General features: G+C 48.5%; 1 protein-coding gene across 6 annotated transcripts in view; it reads left to right on the top strand.

The window, feature by feature from the left end:
• Nucleotides 1-1,237: 1,237 nt before the first annotated feature.
• COL26A1 (collagen type XXVI alpha 1 chain) overlaps nt 1,238-13,511 on the top strand; it is a 176,625-nt gene continuing 164,351 nt past the window's right edge. For all 6 annotated transcript variants that reach the window (XM_048068115.2, XM_048068117.2, XM_048068118.2 and 3 more), the window contains exon 1: nt 1,238-1,555. In XM_048068115.2, the coding sequence (XP_047924072.2) occupies nt 1,404-1,555 (152 nt within the window). In that variant the 5' untranslated portion in view covers nt 1,238-1,403. The remainder of the gene's footprint in view (nt 1,556-13,511) is intronic.

Consider the following 13,511-nt stretch of genomic DNA (forward strand, 5'->3'; position numbering starts at 1 on the left):
TTCTCCTTGTTGAGGGGAACTGAAGTAGGGATATGTTCTGTGGTGGAAAGGTGAAGTAGGGAAAGGTTCTGAGCCAGGGCTGGGGACAGAGGGTCCTGTTATGTCCCAGCCCCAAGCACTGGGGGAATTTGCAAATAAATGTTGGTTGTGCTGAGCTGCCAAGCCTGCTCAGAAACTGCTGGACCGGACCCATTGAGCTCTCTTTGAGCCCAGAGGGTGCTGATCCGTCCTCTGCTCTGGGGCTGGGATGCCCTGAGGGCAGCTGTGGGGTAAGCCCAGGGAGGCTGCGCTGAGCTGCCCTGCAGCTTTACCCCTTCCTTTTTGTGTGATTTGCTCTAGTGATTAATGACAGCGGCTGTTTAAAAACCTGGTGCCTCATTTGCAGTCTAAACTTGTCTGGTTACAGGCTCCAGCCAGGGGCTATTTATCTCTGTGCAGGCTCTGGAGGTGGGCACTGTGGGGGAAGGGGTAGGTGCTCACCCAGGGAGGGGATGAGCCCAGCCGTTTTCATATTATCTCCGTGGGACCAAAATACCTATTTGGGAACTGGGGGTGTTTAGTCTGGAGAAGGGGAGGCTCAGGGGAGGCCTTATTGCTCCCTGCAACTGCCTGAAAGGAAGGTGTGGGGAGCTGGGGGTCGGCCTCTTCTTGCAGATAACCACTGATAGGACACAAGGGAATGGCCTCAAGTTGTGCCAGGGGAGGTTCAGGTTGGAAATGAGGAGACATTTCTGCTCAGAAAGAGCAGTCAGGCACTGGGACGGGTTGCCCGGGGAGGTGGTGGAGTCACCGTCCCTGGGGGTGTTCAAGGGAAGGTTGGACGTGGTGCTTGGGGACGTGGTTTGGTGGGTGACATGGGTGGTAGGGGATGGTTGGACCAGATGATCTTGGAGCTCTTTTCTAACCCTGATGACCCTAGGATTTTATGTTTCGCACATCACCTGTGTAACTCCGTTGCCCCGCTGTGGCAGCAGGCACCAGCCTGGCTCTGTTGGGGCGGCTTTCTTCAGGCACCCAAGTGCCGGGGGTTCCCCAGAAGGGGCTCGGGGTGAGCCGGGGAAGCTCGGGGCAGCGGTTTGGCCTCGGGCCCGGGCAGGCGCTGCCTGTGCCCGGCTACCCGGGGCGCTGCCGGTGCCTCCCCTCGGCAGCGGGCTGTGCTGCGAGGCCTGCCAAGGGTTAACGCCGAAGCCCCACGCCCCCTTTGACGGAATGGGGCCAACCTCGCCAAATTTGAAAAGGCAGCCGGGGGCTGGGAGTGCGCCCTGGGCGCCCCGAGCAGCCCCGGACCCTGCGCGGGCAGCAGCCGCCGGGCTCGGCCGGGCTGGGGCAGGGAGCGGGGCTTCCCCCGGGCCCTCCAGGAGCAGAGCGGGGAGAGCAGGAGGAGCCCCCCCGGCGGTGCAAAAATGAAGTTCGCTCTCTTCTTGTCCTGGTGCTGCTGCCTGCACGGATGCGCGCTGGGAACGGGCTTCCTCTATCAATTCCCGGCGTCCAGCCTGCAGCACAACTACCCCGAGCAGAGCTCCGGCTCGCCGGGCAGCGGCTTCGCCAGTCGCCGGTGAGTAGGAAGGGAGGGGTTTGGGGGGAGCCGGGCTGCTCTGCTCCATCCTGGCTGCGTGGGGAGGCTCCCTACCTGCCGGGGCACGGGGCAGCAGCGGTGAACGAGAGGTGAGTTTTGGCCAAAAGCTCCCCTCATGCCTGCCCCTCCGCCGGGGAGGGATGGGGGGCGGTGGGCAGCGCGTCCCCGCAGCCCCCTGCCACGGTGGGTGCCGGCAGAGGGAACTGCGCTAGCCCTCGGCTGCAAGAACTTGGTCAGCTCAACAAAGGAAAGAGCTTAATTACAGAGCTGTCCTCCAGAGCCCCAGCTCTCAAATAGCTGTTTAAAACCAAAGCTCACGCTTCTCTCCCCTCCCCTTCCCCAGCCGGTTTCTCGTAGACAATATAAATCAGCCTTGATTTACTGTATCTTGCTGCTTCAGTAGAGCAAACAATTTAGTCTTCTCCCCCTCCCCTCTGTTTTCTCTGGGTATTTCTCTAGAGGTGAAACAGCTGTTCACATGAATGAGCCGCACTGTATGAAGCGGGAGAGCGGCTTAACCTGATTCCAGTTGTTCTTGAATTTCACTGTTTTTTTCCTGCAGTTCCCTTAAATGGGAACTTGGGAATTTAATATTCAGGGCTCGTCCATCCTGTCTCTCCCCCTTCCCCCTCCCCTCGTTAATAGCCGGTGTGCACGAGTCCTGCTGCCGTGCAGGAGGGCTGAGGTTGAGGTTCGTTGGCCCTGGCTTTTTGGGCTAGGCACCGGGTTGGGGCTCCTGCGCGACGATTTGCATCTATCGCCGTGTCACGAGCACAAGAGTGGGTGCTAGCCTCGCACAGCCCTCACATATGGTGCATATTTCTTCTCCAAGTGGGGGTGGTTTTGTTTGCTGGCCTGTCAAACAGGCCTCAGTCTGTAGGGGGTGTGATGTTAAACTACAGTAACTGTCAAAGGGTTTGAAACAGCAGAAAATTATAGGAGAGTAATGGGATAAACCTATCCCAGCTGGATCCGTTCCAAGGTACCCCCTTCCCCGAGCATGAGCTGCAATGAGAACCACATGTCATTTGTCTTACATATCTATTAGCCTGCAGATCTTTGTTCAGAGCTACCACGCTTACATGAGCGAGGACTATGTCGCTGCTCACCAAAGGCCTTCCCCAATTCACACTCCTGCATCATTTTCCCAGGCCTCAGTTGTTTGGATAGCCGACCCTTTGCCGGGGGAACACATCCCTCTCCAAGTCTGTAAAGGGCTGTATAAAGCCATCTAAGGCTAATTTAAACAATGATGTTGGGAAATCTGTTAGTTTTTTTTTTCTTTTTTTTTTTTTTTTTTGTCCAGTGGAACTTTGCCACGCGAGTATCTCCCGTTCTGGTTTAAAGCAGAGGGGGAAATAAATTGGAGGGAGGGAAAAATCACTGGTGGATGTTTTGAAATAAAAAATTGGAGTACTTAGTCAAATATCACACGTTGAAGCAATCTTTGTGTGCTTGAATTTCCCATTGAGTGGTGGAGTTTTGTTGTTGGCAAATGTCTAACAGCTTCACTTTCTGCTGGGAAAGTCCGTGTGGGAAAGCTGTACCCAGCCACAGAGCTGGACCTTCGTGGGGAGCCTCCTGCAGGGCACAGCTTCAGGTCGGGGTGGTTGTGCTCGTCTGGATCGAATGTGGTGCTGGATGAAGGACGAGGCTTTTTGCTCTAAAATTTGACATCGATCTATGTGGATGTGAAGACTTTTTTTCAGGGGACTGAGTCTGGCTGGTACAAACTGCTGTTTGCACAGTTCAGTGCCCCCTTTGCTATCCAAATGGGTGACCTTACGGCACCTGACTGCCATTAGGCAACAGCAGCCATTCTCACCTCCTTTCTGCAGACTTACTTTCGGCAAACCTCCCAGTGGGTGCCTTGTGCAGTGACTTCTGCCGTGCCTCCTGGATGCCCTCAGCCAAGCGCAGACAGGCCAGAGCACCGAACGGTACTGCTGCAGCTCCCAGTTTGGTACCCGCAGCACGTACTGATGTGATGCTCTGCAGCTGACATCTCCTGATGTGAGACCCTCCCTGTTCCTGCAGTTGTCTTTCTGTCCTTGATCAGCAAGCGAAGACATAATTGAGCTGTTTGGCAATCTGTGGTCACTTTTTAAAAAAACTGACTTGTCAAAAAGGTTGTATCTCTCCAAGGGAAAAAAACAAACAACAGCAGTTTTGCTGGAATATCCTGTCTTTGTAGGAAACCATTCCAAGCTTGAGAGCTGATGTAGGCCTTGGTATCCAGGCTGCAGGCCGTCTTGGAGATGGGCTCCCAAGGCTCTGAGGACTGCTGGATGCTTTTTCTGAGGCCCTGAGCAACATGAAGTCTCTGGTGTGTGTAGGGGATATTTGGAGGGGGAAGCAGAAAGCATTATGCACATCCTTCAGAATGGAATTATGAAAATGTTCTGGTGGAAACATTGCTTGCTTGTCTCTTTTTTTTTTTTTTAGAAAAAAAAACACGTTCTGGTTGGATTTAATGTCAGGTCTTAGTTATTAGTTAAGATGTTTGCAGTCTAACTTGGCACGTGCTTGAATTGCTGTCAAGTTATGTAGGGGATGCACAAATACTAATGCCTGAAATCCGAGCAGCAGTGTTTGTTGGCCTTGTATAGTGTAGCAGCCTGGCTATTTTGTTTGAAATTCCCATTGAATCGGGCAGTCTCCTAACAGGACACTTGAATGGCTGGCTTTCAAGGTCACGGTGTTTGGGTGGACCTGCCATAGGTCTGCTCTTTTCAAAATATCTGCCAGTGTTGTATGTGGTCCTACAACTGCACGTTTGCTAGGAATGGAGTTGGCCCTCCCCAGCCCTATCTGAAGGACTGTGCACAACTAAGCTGTAACGTAACGAAATGCAGCCTCTTAGGTGAGGTTTTAGTGCTTTCAAGTAAGTGTGGGTCTCTTCCTGCGGTAGAAGCCTGTTCTTGACATTAAAAGGTGGCCTATAAATGAGTATCCTGATTTATGTAGACTCTCTCAGCACTTTGAGGACACTATCTCTGGAGTTTTCCTGATGGCTCTCTGTTAATTCTCTCTTTCCCAGAGAAAGGTTGTTTGAACCTAATTTCAGCCCCACATTCTGAACCTCTTGTGGCTCTTAAGTGGGTGTGGAGTATACATATTGGAGAACTGTGTTTTTTTTTCCTTTTCTGAGAGAATCTTGCTTTCTGAGTCATTCCCTCCATCACCATTCATTGCCTGGGGTCGCTGGTTTTCTATGGTTTGCTGTGAACTGTGTGGGGATGTCAAGCAAACAAACTGGGATTTGTGTCATGCTGAGTCCTCAGCACTAATTCCCCTTTGAAGTGCCCTACCCAGGTAACCAAGAGGTCAGAAGGTCCTGAGCTCATCACCAAACCCTTGAACCATCCGGTGTTTGTTTCCTGGACTCTGCTGCCATCTGATCTTCATCTGACTTGTGGGGTTCAGTGCTGGAGCTTTGCAATGCAATTAAAACAGTGAAGCTGATGGAAGTGTAAGGACTTAGCAACACTGGAATGGCTTTGAAATACCAGACGTGACTGCAGTTACTGCAGTAAATTGTATTCATTTAGGAAATCTCCTACTGTCTTGCCTTTCCAGATGCTTGTGTGAATCATTTCCTCTCGTGTATGCTTCATTTTCCAGCTCGAGGAAGGAAAAGGCAGCAGAGAGGCAAAGCAATGGGTGGCAGTGAACTTGTGTTCCCCTCGGATAAATTAACAAACGCGTCTCTTTCAATAACCCTTATTTGTTCAGTTTCTCAAAGCTGAGCTTGTTAGTGCACTAAAATCCTAGCTGAAACACGTCAGGTTAGAAACTTAACAGCCTTGCTTGGGGTTCTTGAATCTTGGATCCTAGCTCACGTCTTTGTTTTACGTTATTGGGCTGTGCCTTGATAAAGAGGAAAAAATAAGAATGTCTTTAAAAATAACGAAGCACTGAAACCATCGAGTGCTTTAGGCCTACAGAGTTAGAATAATGGGTTAGCTACTCAAGCTTTCTTGCTTTAGACCTAGCACGTCTGGAAACATTGTTTTGTAAAGTGTAGGCTACCTCTCCTGTAGTGTGGTGTTAAAATTCATTGGACCTCATTTCTGCAATACGCTCAAAGCTCTCAATTGGCTTTTAATTAGATGTAGGCAGTGCTTAAATTTGCTTTCACTGAAGCGTAATGTTTATTTTGAGGCTTTGAGCTTAAAGCTAGCCTGTGCCAAAGCTATCGCAGAGATTCTATTAAGGGTTATAGCCGCAAAAATTAAATAATGAAATGTTACTAATTGGGTTATTGTCTTGCAAATTTTCAACTTTTCATGTAATTGAACAATATTAAAGTTCCTTCTCAGTGTATTTGTGCACAAAGTGGCACTGATCTGAACTAGAGACCTTAGGTAGTGTTACAGAAAGGAACAAAGGAGGGGAAGGTGATATTGGTTCGTATGGGTTTTGTTCCTTATTTCCTTTTTAGGAAGATACAATTATTTGTTAACTTGCGGTTTATTACGTGGAATAATCTGGTTGAGATGTTTTGGCTTTTTTTGGATGTCTTTAACTTTCTCCTTTTGGAAATGAACAGATGGATATGTAAAGAGTGTGCTTGGGTGAAAGCATTTCTTGTAACACTTAGGCCTGGCTATTTGAAAATAATTGCCTCCCTTATCCTTCCTCTCAAAAATATACAATTTCAGGTTTAAGGCTTATTTTCAGCTCCCAAAGCAGGGAAATCGTAGCTCTGGCAAAGGAGAAACCTCTCCTATTTGTTTAGAAATGGCTTTCACACAGAGGCCCGCGGTGTGGATGCTGTTGAGATGAAAGCGGAAGACAGCTTCCTAACACATAGCGTTTGGGACAGATCAGTCTACTCTTTCATATCTGTGTGGTTTATCTGGAAAAGAGAATCTGCCTCTTACAATTATAGCAGCTGATCTCGAAACCTCTTTGAAGCTGAGAAGAGAAGGTATCTGTGAGCTTCTTTCATGTAGGACTCTTCCCATTACCTCTGTGCCGCATGTCTCCTGTCTGTCCTGCGAGAGCCGATTGGGGCTGTCGGTACTCGGCTATACAACTTTGCGCTGAGCAAGTAAGTCATTTGTCAAAACATTAACTTCAACTGTAATGCGAGGTACCACTGCCTAGAAATGCATCTGTTCATGTCCAATCTTGACATCAGGTTATGGAGTCAGATGTCCTTTTAATTGCTTCCAACTTTTTCTGCCCCTAGGAACTGGATGGAAGTGATATTCCTTGCAGTACTTGCACTAGATACAGGCACGTGTTTGCGCAGAGCATCTCAGAAACGCCAGCGTAGTGAAGTCATGGGGTAGGGAAATATCCCCATGGACATGGTCCTGTAACCAAGGTCTACTGAGTAAATTGTTCTTGACTCTGCAGATGGACAATACTCTTGATTCCTGCTTTCTGCTTTGCAACGTAATACTTGAAAAGAGGTTAAAAAAACAAATCAAGCAAAAAACCTCATATACATGAGGTGGGAAAAGAGTATCACATAGAGGCACTGGACACAAAGGCATTTTATGAAAGATACCTGCTTCATAGGAGGACGTTTCTGGAGACAGGCTGTGAGAAAGGGGGTGCAGCAAATATGACCGTAGAAGCTGCGTACTGAATGACTGGTCTTCTATTGCAGTTTCTCATACAGAGCAGGATGCTGCTGACCTGTTGGGGTGTTGGAGCTCTTTAGGACTAAGAAGCAGCAGCAGTGTGGGTGCTAAATGAGCTAGATCTCCATTTTGCCATGTTGCGATGACCTCGTGAGATGGAGTTGCTCGGTTAAGGCACAAAAACTTCCCTTCTCTTCTTGGTTTCTCTTGTGCCTGGGGTCAGTCTCCATCTGCTCTTCACCCACAGGACTGTGCTTATTTAGCCCTTCAAAAGAGTGGTGCTGGGAGCTCTCAGCTTGGTTCAAAATGCTTCTTCTCATCACGAAAAGGCTTGGGGCAGATGGGCTGCTGCGGCTGCCGGGATGACATAACGTCTCTGCGCCGAGCCTCCCATTGGCGGGGTGCTGCGGAGCTTGGTGGGGTGTGGTAGCCCTGAACGGAAGGGCAGACGTTTCTCTTTGCTGTGTGCTGCTCAGCCCTTATTAAACTCAGATGTTCCTAACCCCTTCCTCCAGGCTCTCATTATTGCTGTAAACACAGTAGAGCACAGGGAGCTTTTTTGAATCCTTATTTGAGGCAGCAATGGGTGACAGCTCTACCAGCAGCTCTCCAGCGCGCCTCTGTGTGTAAAGGGGTTGGCGTGAACGTTCCCTTCCAACACGAGGGAAACGCCGCTCATCTGCTCTACAGGAAAAGGCTTTTCCATCTGATGCCACTTCTCTTCCTCTTGCCTCAGGTTGCTTGGCTTCCGGTCTTTCTTCTGGCCCGATTCTCTTTTGTTTCCCTGGTCTGGTTTTTACCACCCTGCTCGGTGTGTGCCGTTTGGCTGTTCATCTCATCACTGTTACCTTGTACAAACTTGGGGTTGTTTTCATTTTCAGGTGGCAGTGGAAGGGACACCAGCTAAAATGTGATTTCTGGTGCTGTGCTAGGATGACTAAAAAGGCTCTCCTAGAAGAAAAACCTGAATCTGGCTGTTGGCAGCTCCATATCTCAGCCATACCCGTTCCAGTTTAATGTGTGGCTCTCACAGAAAATTTTCCAGCTTTTTAGGAAGGCAGAAAGGGAGGAGAGACTGCTGTCGTAACAGGCTCTTAGATGCTTCCTACCTATAAACTGCACTTTGTGCAGTGCAAGCTGTCATACCCACCCTGCACGGGAGCTCAGAAATCCTTGGTAGCTCCAGATAGCTAAGGTGCAACCAGGCTATTTCTAGCCTTCTTGCACACAGTTCTCCAAGGGCTATATCCTTTGAAAATCTGCTTATGGATCTCAAATTTCTGTATAATATTACTTGTCTTTGAGTGGAGAAATTGCTGGCCCTGTGAGGTGCCAGAGCTGCCTTGTACGTGGTGTCTGACTTGGTAAAAGCTGCGTCCCTACAAGCCTTACAAGATTTCTGAAGATCTCTGTAAGATTACCTGTATGACTTGGTTTTGTGACGTTTTGGCATCTGACTAATCTTGCATGCCTGGTTGTAGATAGAGCAAAAGATCCTGGTTTTGAACTGTCAGGAGCTGAGTCAGACGTTAGGAAGATCGTTGCCTTCCTGATGCTGTATTTACCTACTGGGTGCTAGGTTTCTTGTAGGAAATCTGAGCAATTTGAAGATGAGCTGCCCTGTTGCAAGGTACTCGAAATCTGGCCCCTTGATTCTTCGGCTTGGTCTAACTTGCTGTTTCTGGCATGTTGGAGGTACTGAGAGCTTTTCTTTTTTAGTACTTTACAGCCCCAAGAGAACACTGATTTAACGGTCATTACAGCTTTGAGGCAAGCTTTTTATGTTGCTTTTAATGAACTTGAAGCTAAAATAGTGTCGATCCTGAGGACTGGGCTGTCAGCTTGTGTCTGTCACTGGCACTAGCAGTACAGGACAGAGAAAATCTGATATGTGTAAGCCTCAGTATTTCAACATGGCAAACCCAACTAACCTAAACAGAGAGGGGGGAGCCGCATTCTTTGTTATGCCTAATCTCTGTATTTTGTTAAACATGCATTCCTGCCAGAACTTTATTGGACAGAACAATGGTGACCAGCTGGGCAAGTGACCCTGGCTTTTCTGGTCGGCAGAGGAATTCGGCATCTGAGGAGTCCAGATTCTCATGTGCAGCTTAAAGTGATCTGGATTTAGTTGCTTTTAATTATCAGCTGGCTGATTCATAAGGCTTTGTTTTCAACCCTGTTTCCCAAGAAAAAGACCATTCCCTTCAATGCTCAGTGTATTCTATAGAGCAGCACAGAGTCTGGGAACTGAGACTTGTACGTTTCCTCTTTCTTTTTTCTTTCCCCTGAATAAAAAGGGAATAGTAATATTTCCCTTCATGTAAAGGAAGGCTCTGGGGAGTACTTCATGAGGGTGTGGTTAGATCTTACATGGAAAGCTGCAAAATCCAATGTATTGTATGTGAATGCATGTAGAAGTTTATAATAAAATCTATCCATGATAATACTTGGCACTTGTGTAAACTTCCACTCTTACAGAATGGAGGTCGTCGTGCTCCTTGTTTAATGCACCTCTCGGAGCCCAGATGACTGAAATTAGTCTTTGGGAGTTGGTCTGTGCCTGGCTTACACTGAGAAGAGGTTAGTTTAGGGGCTGGGGAGGGAGGTGCTGAGTGGGGCCAGAGTGAGCAGCAGTGGCACAGGCTGTGGTGCTTCCTCTCCCCTTCTCCAGCGAGAGCTTTGGAGGCTGAATTAATTACGCATCCATGGAAGCAGCAGTGACCCTTGGGCATGCGATGAAAGCCCTGTGGCAGCTGGTGTTACCAAGCAGCACCGGTCTTTGGGCAAAGGCAGGTCTGGGCTGTGATGCTGCAAGCTTTCTCTGGTCCCGTGCTGCCTCTTACGTACGAGAGCAAAAGAGGCAAATTGGCTCTGTAGGATGCTGCAGCACTTGGCCTAGAGCTGTTGTAAATCAGCATAACCTGCAGCAAAATATATAGCCTCCCTGCAGTGTATTTCGGGCTGCAGCACGGAGCCAAATGGTTTGAACTATCGCATAGTAAAATGCTGTCTCTTGGGCCGCTGTTACTGGAAGTCGCTAATGTATATCACAAATGATACAAAAATTTTGGATTACGAAGTTGTAGGAATTAGTCTGTAGGCCTGCGGATAAGCTTTGAGTGCGTGTTGCAGAAATAATAAGATCCTGTTTTGCCAAGCACCAGAAAAATGCTTGAGTCCTGATAGTGTAACTGAAAGTCTGCTAAAACCCTTTCAAAACCTCTGCAACCAAAGCCATTGGAAATTTATTGCAAGGACTGCAGCAGCACGTTCATCTTCTTGGGTAATGTCCTTTGAAACAATCAAGCTCTAATTGTTTGTCAGCCCCTGCCAAGTGGTTAAAGGCATCTGAACTAGGAGATTTTCGAAGCAGCTTCCAGAAACCACCATACAACTTTACTGCAAACAAACTTCCAGCACCCAGGTACCTTTTGGAGGAGTCGCTGCTTGATGTCTGGGAAGGTGAGGATGGAGCTGTGTCTGTGGCGGGTGGGAAGAGGGGGAAGCGGTGGGGAAGTTGATGTGATGGGATATGATTGTGGCAACTTGGCTCTTGAGCTGGACGCTGCTAAAAACTAGATGGGTTTGTAAAGGGTGCTTCACCTTGTCTCTTGGTGGAGTCAGGGAGGCACCTTGTGCTGCTCATGCCTGGGTTACTGATCTGCATGTAAGCATCTCTGTGTCTTAAGGAGGGAAGGCTCGCTTTGCAGGATGCCACCATGAGCTCCGTTGTATTTTTTTTGCGTGTTTTTAAACAAAGGCATTTGTCTGGAGTTGCACACAGCCCACAGAATTTGAGGCTCAGATATTGCCAGTAATGACTGAAAAATTGAAGTGTTTCCACAGACACGTTGACTGCAAGAGGAAATGGCTCAACAGTTGTCCTGCCATCTCGCCCTGTTCCATGCTCTTGGGTTCAACCAACCTTTTTGACTTGTACATGCGGGAGTGCTCTCAATCCAAATTCATCCCATTTTTTTTTTTTCGGCTACAGGATGTGTGTTGTCCTCCTTTACTGGAATGCCACATGTAAATAGTTCCCCCGAGCTGCACTGAGAGGTGTAAAGTAAATCAGCCATGTATGTGTGCGTGAGGGAGAAAAAGCATGAGCAAACTTCAGCTGTGATGTGCAAAGGCTGCTCGTGTGTGCGCTCTGGCACAACAATAAGCTGTAGGCTGGGCAGTTGCTGAGCAGTCGTGTGCCCTTCATGGGTTTTCTGGTCTGCCTGCAGTAAGTAAAGCAGCAGGATGCTGTTCTTCCCAAATGATGAGGGGAAAAAAAGGTAAAAACATGAAATACCTGTGGCCCATCAATCAAATTCAGGTCATAACTGTTTTATTCAAATCATCTTCCACACCTTTGTGTCACCAAATGTCTCCTTCTGCAGAATTCTGCGTGGAGGGGGAGGAAGGTGGGCTGTCTTCTCTGGCTTTGCCTTGAGTCGATCCTAAGTTTTGGACAGTGTGAGTCTAAAGTGGGATGTGTGCGCATCCCATGTCAGCTGCTGTAGGGCGAGGCTTCTCTCATTTTTCTCACCAGTAGCTCCAGATGCTTCCAGTCCCAGCAGCCTGTGAGGCCTTTGCTTTAGGAGCACGTGTCCTTTGCATGCCTCACTCCACACCCTTCCCAGTTCCTGGTTAAAAGTACACTGTGGGGTTTTCCCTTGCCTTGGAGAAGACAGCTAGCTTGTCCTGCCTCTCTACGTTGGCAGGTAACTCTAAACTTCAACAGCAACAAAACCCTACAGCCCCCATCTAACGGAGTTTGCCACTCCTGCAGTTCCCCACAGAGCAGGCAGGGCTTTTCCCTGCCCAACCCTCTGTGTGTCTCCTGCAGGGCTCCTGCTGTCACCTCGCTCTGCCTCGGGGCCACTTTCTCCCCATCCCCTTTCCTGCGTCCGTCCTGGGGAATGCTTAAGGCACTGTTATCATTCAGAAGGAATCTACTGTGCGTGCACAGGCTATAGGATTTTTTTCGTCTGTTATTACTTGGCCAAATCAAACCCATTTTCCACCTGGATACCGAAATGTAGATCTCCTCCCTCAAGACCATCTCCCTTCCAAATAGAGGTTTCCAAAGTGCTGAGGCACTGAAGCGGTTTCTTAGATTGCTCAAGAATTTTTTAATAACAGGGAAAGGTGTTAGTGTTTCTGTTCACGAGAGAAGGACTTTTTTTTAAGACTTTTTTTCTAGTGAACAAACCTGGTTGCACAAAAAAGAACTAATAATTATTCTTGGCTGGAAACGAGATATGGAGCCTACTTCAAAAACCTGTAAAGACTTAGCAAGATGTGTCAAAGGTAGAAGATCCTTCTTAACTGAAAATATATTAAAGCACTTTATTTCTAGATGCCTTCGTACAGTCTGACTGTAGACATCTACGTGCAGCGGGCTGTGTGATTTAACCATGCACCATCTGGTTAAGAGGGAGTTTAAAACCTGCTGAGGCAATGCAGAGCCCTCGCTAGCAGGGATTTGGGACTACTGTGCACGGAAGAGCTGAGCTGCAGCAAATGCGCCGCAGTTACTTTTTACGGTGCCGCACCAACGCAGCTGGCCAAGTGTAAGAGGGGGAGTCTGGCACAAGGTGAGCAGAGGCTGCTGCCGTCGCCGCATATCGTGTGCCTGTAAGTACCCCATCTGCGGTCAGGCGGAGCACTGGGCACGATTTCTGCTTTGCATGGAGAAAGTGTTTGTGACTGGCACCTGGGTTTATTTTAGGGCAGCTCATTGCCCGTTTAGATGGGTACTGGGAATGAGTGGAGGGAAGGACAGGGTCACCTAACTGCCCGTAGGGGCGGATGCGTGCTTGCAAAGGGAATTGCTACTTCACTGAGCTAGAGTATTGCTACTTCGCTGCACTAGAGATGACTTCTGAAAGCTTTCGGCTGTGCGAGTAGGAGTCAGTAACTGTAAAGCCATTGAGACATCCTCCAGCCCCAGCTCGCTGGCGAATTGCTCCCCAGCACACACTGGAATCAAAATGAACTGTTGTAAAGGGCAAGCTCAGCTCTCTGATCACGCAGCAGATCTCAGTTTTGATGTTCCTACTTCCCTACACATGAAACTCCCCTGGGTGTGACTGGAACAATAGGATTATTTTCCAAATTATTTTTTATTGTAGTAACGCCCAGGACAGCCTTGTGCCAGACATGGCAGCCATGGAAGAAAAAATTTTCAATTTAAATAGCAAATTAACACACAGGCTTTGGGTTTTGTTTTTCAGACTGATTAACGCTGTGAATGCCCAGCCAGAGAGTGTTTGTGAGGCTTTGCTTCTCCAAAGTGGGGCCTCGCCTGGCTCAGCTCAGGGGGCTCTGAGCTGGGCAAGCAA

This window comes from Anser cygnoides, chromosome 18, assembly GCF_040182565.1.
Source record: "Anser cygnoides isolate HZ-2024a breed goose chromosome 18, Taihu_goose_T2T_genome, whole genome shotgun sequence".
Taxonomy (NCBI): Eukaryota; Metazoa; Chordata; class Aves; order Anseriformes; family Anatidae; genus Anser; species Anser cygnoides.